The sequence below is a fragment of the Phoca vitulina genome, unplaced genomic scaffold, assembly GCF_004348235.1.
Source record: "Phoca vitulina isolate PV1807 unplaced genomic scaffold, GSC_HSeal_1.0 scaffold35, whole genome shotgun sequence".
NCBI classification, from domain to species: Eukaryota; Metazoa; Chordata; class Mammalia; order Carnivora; family Phocidae; genus Phoca; species Phoca vitulina.
In genome coordinates this window covers 5,611,246-5,617,245 of record NW_022589738.1, presented here as the reverse complement: position 1 = coordinate 5,617,245, position 6,000 = coordinate 5,611,246, and the positions used below count along the sequence as shown (strand labels likewise).

At 35.9% G+C, this 6,000-nt stretch overlaps 1 protein-coding gene across 13 annotated transcripts in view; it reads left to right on the top strand.

Annotated features, from left to right (window-relative positions):
- Nucleotides 1-6,000, top strand: part of DMD (dystrophin) — a 2,446,616-nt gene that overhangs the window by 1,674,771 nt on the left and 765,845 nt on the right. For all 13 annotated transcript variants that reach the window (XM_032426633.1, XM_032426634.1, XM_032426635.1 and 10 more), the window contains one exon: nucleotides 4,106-4,253. In XM_032426633.1, coding sequence (XP_032282524.1) covers nucleotides 4,106-4,253 — 148 coding nt within the window. The remainder of the gene's footprint in view (nucleotides 1-4,105; nucleotides 4,254-6,000) is intronic.

Below are 6,000 nucleotides of genomic sequence, written 5' to 3'. Positions count from 1 at the left end.
AGGTCTGTGATTCAACAGTCTTACACAATTCACAGCGCTCACCATAGCACATACCCTCCCCAATGTCAATTTCATCCATTCTAACCTGCATGTTTTATCACATTAAAATCACTGAAACCAGGATGGGTTTTACAATCTCTGCTGGCCAGACCACATGTGGTTTGGAAGAAAATCCAAGAAACAGTGGTGGAGCCTTCTTAAGAAATCATCCTCTGATAGGCTGTGGGTAAAGACAGAGGTCAATTACTCTGAGGGGAAAAGTGATATAGGAGAGGCAAGTTCTAAATATGAGAAAGTTTTAGGACTACCTCATCAATTTTTCACTTATATTTTACTTTTCATGTGTATGCAAGAGAAATATATGACAAAAATATAAAGAAATCTGAAAGAACAACTTCTTAATTGAAGAAAAGCCTTCAAACAAAAAACATCTTAGTTTAATCAGCACCATGACTTTTCCAATTCATGCCTGGCAGAACTTAGGATGGTCTTATATGACCTGCAACTGAAGGTGTCTTCAGTTTGGTGAAATATTGTCATACACATTGGCGGGTAAATTAGACCATGTTTCCGAATCAGTATTACAAAGAACGGGAAAGATTCTTTTTTTAAGTTTTTATTTAAATTCTGATTAGTTAACACCCAGTGTAATATTAGTTTCAGGTGTACAGTATAGTGATTCAACACTTCCATACATCACCCGGTGCTCATCAGGACAGGTGTACTTTTTAGTCCCCGTCACCTATTGGTATTATAAAGAATAGGAAGGATTCTTTTAAAATAGGAATGCATGTAAAATGGAAAAGAATGATGGCAGAATTCATTCGTTAATGCAACAGTTACTGATTTAGCATCTAATCTGTGCCAAGCATTGTTCCAGGAGCAAGGGTTACAGCAATAAATAAAAATCTTTGATGTCAGGAAGTTTAATTTCATGTATGAGAGACAGACGTCCTATAAAATAACCAAATTATAGTGTTTGTTACATTTAGGAACTAGAAAGATAAAAACAGAGAGAAAGAATAGACATTTGGGAGGAGAAATGTAATTTTCGGTTAGGTTCATCAGGGAAGACCTGCAGAAGGTGAGGGAGCCAGCCATGTTTAATATTTGAGGGAAGGACATTGTCAGCAGAAAAATACAGCAAGTACAGAGACTCAGAAGTGGGGACCCATGTAGTATATTTGAGGAGCACAGCAAGGAAGCCAGCGGGTCTCAAGAAAGATAAGAGAAATATAGAGTAGATGGAAATGAGGTCAGAGAAGTAAGGAGATTGGGGATCAGCAGATTTCCTAGATCAGTGCTGGTCAATAGAAAAATAAAGTGAGCCACATGTGTAATTGAAATTTATATAGTTGCCACATCTTCTTTTAAAAAAGTGGGAACAGATGAAATGAAATATTTCACTTAACCCAATATATTAAACATATTATTTCAACCTGTACATCATATAGAAAGTATTAATGAAAAAAAGTATTAATGAGATGTTTCCCATTCTTTTTTTAAAATAGTTTTCTGGGGGCACCTGGGTGCCTCAGTTAATTAAACGACTGCCTTCGGCTCAGCTCATGATCCTGGAGTCGCAGGATCGAGTCCCACATCAGGCTCCCTGCTCAGCGGGGAGTCAGCTTCTCCCTCTGACCCTCCCCTCCTCATGCTCTCTCTCTCTCTCTCATTCTCTTTATCTCTGAAATAAATAAATAAAATCTTTTAAAAATAAAATAGTTTTCTGTTTTACAGCACTTGTAGGTTCTCAGCAAACTTGAGTAGAAGGTTCAGAGATAGAACAATTTTTTTGTACTAAGTCTTTGAAATCTGGTATATTGTACACTTAAAGCACATCTCAGTTCCCCTTACAGCATTTCAGGTGCTTAGTAGCCACATGGGAAGGTATCTACTATATTGGACAGCACAGATCTAGACCCTCACAGAACACTGTAATGACTTTGGCTTTGCTGTGAATAAATTGGGAAGCCATAGAAGAGTTTTTACTGCAACAGTGACATAATATGACTTAGGTTTCCATAGGATCCTGGAATATGACTTGAGTTTTCATAGGGTCTGCTTTGTTAAGAATAGACAGAGAAGAGAATGTCTCCTCACATGCCCTAGAACAGACTTTGGACAAACTCTCATCAAAGAGCAAAACTGAATATAGGCAAGCATAAATTCAATAAGTGGACCTGGTGTGGGGAAAGACTGTACTAGTAGTTCTTTCAACACCCTGTCTTTGCACAGGCTATAAATGAGACAGGCTGTGTCTTGTTTCTACACATGGGGATCTCTTGTTTCCTCTCATGGACTGTGAGATCATCAAAGCAAGGCACACAACATATCTATCTTTAATACTAATCCCAGTAGCCTTGCTGGAAGTTAGCCCCTGATAAATATTTGTTAAATTGAAACCAAAAAAACGTCTAAACATCCCCAAAATGGAAACAATCCAAATATCCATCAACAGAGATATATATTTAAACAATTCAATACTCTACAGCCAGGAGATTAAACAAATTAAGCTATATACCACATGGTTGATTATTGTAAACATTATGTTGAGTGAAAGAGACAAGACACAGAAGAATATATAGCATATCATTCCATATACTCAGTGTTCAGTATAGGCAACATAATTGAAGTTGACAGGATACTGGTTATATGGAGGTAGTGACTGCAAGGGACAAGAGAGGCCTCTGGGCTTCTGATAACATTCTATTTTTTCTGGTCATTTGTACACTTTTTAAAAATATCTTGACCTGGCGCCTGGGTGGCTCAGTCGTTAAGCCTCTGCCTTCGGTTCAGGTGATGATCCCAGGGTCCTGGGATCGAGCCCCGCATCGGGGTCCCTGCTCTGCTCAGCGGGAAGCCTGCTTCTCCCTCTCCCACTCCCCCTGCTTGTGTTCCCTCTCTTGCTGTGTCTCTGTCAAATAAATAAATAAAATCTTAAAAAAAATATATCTTGAGCTACACAGCAATCATAGTTGTACTTCCCTATATATACATATATTCATGTGTGAATATATAATATATTGTATGTTGTGTATATATATATGTATGTGTATACATATGTATGTATATATATAAACTTTGTACTTACGTATGTGTATGTATATTCAATTGAAAGCTTACATACATACTTTCCTACATATATATATATGTAGAAAAGTACACCTACGTATATGTATGTCTGTGTGTGTGCGTGTGTGTGTGTGTATTCAATTAAAAGCTTACATACAGGAGGTATATCTCTCTCAAAAAACAACAAAACAAAACATTATAAATTACCTGAGGTGCAGACCATTTTGTTCAACTGTGTTATGATTCAATATGTAAGAATAAATTTATGGCTAATTGAAAAACATACAGTATATACGTTTTTATAAGTGAAAACTTCCACTAGTACAACATATGTGATGTATTTTAACTCAGTTTTCCTCTTTCCTCAAGAAAGACTGTGAATCATAATTCGGAAAACATTTTAACATGTAAAAACTTAGTGTTCTTTTTATTCCCTTGCTTTTACTTTTACCCTGCAATTTCCCAGAAAGGTGTATTTTATTTAAGCATTTTAGAGCATTCAACTTCATACTGTGTACTTATTCTAGTGCGGTGGCTCTCACCCCAGGGCAGTTTTGCTCCCAAGGGGATATTTGGTAGTGCTTTAAAACATTTTTGCTTGTCACAGTTGAGGGGGGGATATGCTACTGGCATCGAATGGGGAAAGGCCCTGCTAAACCTCCTACAAAGCAGAGAACAGCCCCTCACAAATAAGAGTTATTAAACCCAAAATGTCAGTAGCGCTGAGGTTGAAAAACGCTGCTCTCATTTAATAACATAATGTTGGAATTTTAAAATTAGAAGTTTTTTTCTTTACCAGTTTTAACCTCTTACATTGAAGAAGTTTTGGAGATATTGAGGTTGTTCTGTTCAAAGTAAATGAATTTTCTTTAAAAAATTGTGTATTGTTAACATCTTTTAAATTTTTTTATTTTCTTCAAAGTGTTACCGCAGTTTTTTTTGTTTCTGAGTTTTCTTAAAAAAAAAAAAAGGAAGAAAGAAAAGTTTGAGAAATATGTTGTTTATAACAGTTTTATTCTTATTTCTCCAGGCTAGAGGAACAAAAGAATATCTTGTCAGAATTTCAAAGAGATGTAGATGAATTTGTTTTATGGTTGGAGGAAGTGGATAACGTTGCTAGTATTCCACTTGAACCTGGAAATGAGCAGCAGCTAAAAGAAAAACTTGAACAAGTCAAGGTAATTTTGTTTTCTAAAAACCCCCAGGGCCTACTTGTATAAAGAGTATATGAATCTATTTTTTAAGGTATTTAATCTTTGATTTCCATTAGGTTATTAATAGTTCGTCACTAGACTTCCTCAAAACTTTATATTGTTTTGGGGCGCCTGGGTGGCTCTGTCCGTTGAGTGGCTGCTTTCAGCTCAGGTCATGATCCTGGGGTCTTGGGATTGAGCCCCACATCCGGCTCCCTGATCAGCGGAGAGCCTGTTTCTCCCTCTCCATCTGCCTGTCACTCTGCCTACTTGTGCTCTCTCTCTGTCAAATAAATAAATAAAATCTTAAAAAAAAAAAAAAAAAAACCTTATATTGTTTTAACCCAGTGTTTCCCAGCAAGTATATTTTTTTGTAAAAAGTGTGTGTGTGTGTGTGTGTTTGTGTGTAAAATGCATGGCAGTATTTTGAAAACTAATTTGAAATTGATCTTAGACATATTGGAGAATTTTACAACTCCAAACTATTTCAAAACCTGGAGGGAGTTTATAGAAATGAATCCCATTTCTTAGGAAGGATCTTAATTGCCAAATCAATCTCACTATTTCAGCCTCTAATTAGAGGTGTTCGATTTGCCTGAAACAGTGTTTGTTTTGTCTGGGAGTGGTTGGGGGTGCGTGGTGTTGGTTTACATTCTATACTGGTTGAATGGACATCCAGCCTATTCAAGTGGCTTTTCATGCCTTCCTACTGCGATGTCTGCTTATTACTGATTACTTCACCTGGCTGACTGACATGCACTGATTGTGTAGTTGGATTAACTTTCCTGCTTTTAGTTTTAGGAAAGAAACTTATTTGGATCTGTTTTACTATAATTCTTGAAACGAAAGTGAAAAGGAAGGGGAAATTAACATTTAATCATCCTCTATTATGTGCTAAGTATTAGATGTACTTACATCTGCTATTTATTTAATCTTCGTATAAAACTTTCAAAATGGTTGCGGTTATCCTCATTTTATAAGGTCATACAATCAAAGGGAAATGGAATTATTCCTTTATCAATGATTCAGTTGGTTTGTACATGCAAATTAGACTCCAATATCAACCACTTATTTCTGTGAAACAAGAAATTTGTACCTGAACAGAGGATAAAGTATAAAAATAAAATTAATGCTTAGTTCAGTAAACAAATATTGAGTACCTACTCTATGTCTGATATGGCAAAAAAAAAAAAAACCACCAAGTTTTGAATCTATAGTTCATTTGAAGATGGGTATGTCAGAGAAAAATGAACTCAGTCTGTTCTTGAAAATTAATCTTTCCTAAATGTACTGAGTGTATGTATAGCAATATAATTGATAACTCATTTAAGAGACATGTTTAGTGGTACTTACTTATTAATATATATGCATTGATTTTCTATTTTCTTTAGACAGTCTAGATCAGCACTGTCCAAAAGAACTTTCTGTAATGATGGTAATGCTCTTATTGTCTATTGCAGTAGCCAAGAGCTGTATGTGCCTTTTGAGTACTTGAAAGGTAGTGTGACCGGGGAACTGACTTTTTTATGTTATTGAAATTTAATTAATTTAAACTTAAGTAGCCTCATGTGGCTAGTGATACTGCATTGGACACTGTAGCTCTAGATGACACAAATAAATAAAGGACAGTTATTAACAACCATGGTGGTTCTGTAGGTCTTGGGAAAGAGCATTTATAATGGAAGACTGAATGAATAAAAGAAATGCAGGAATGTGGAGGAGTCCAAAATAA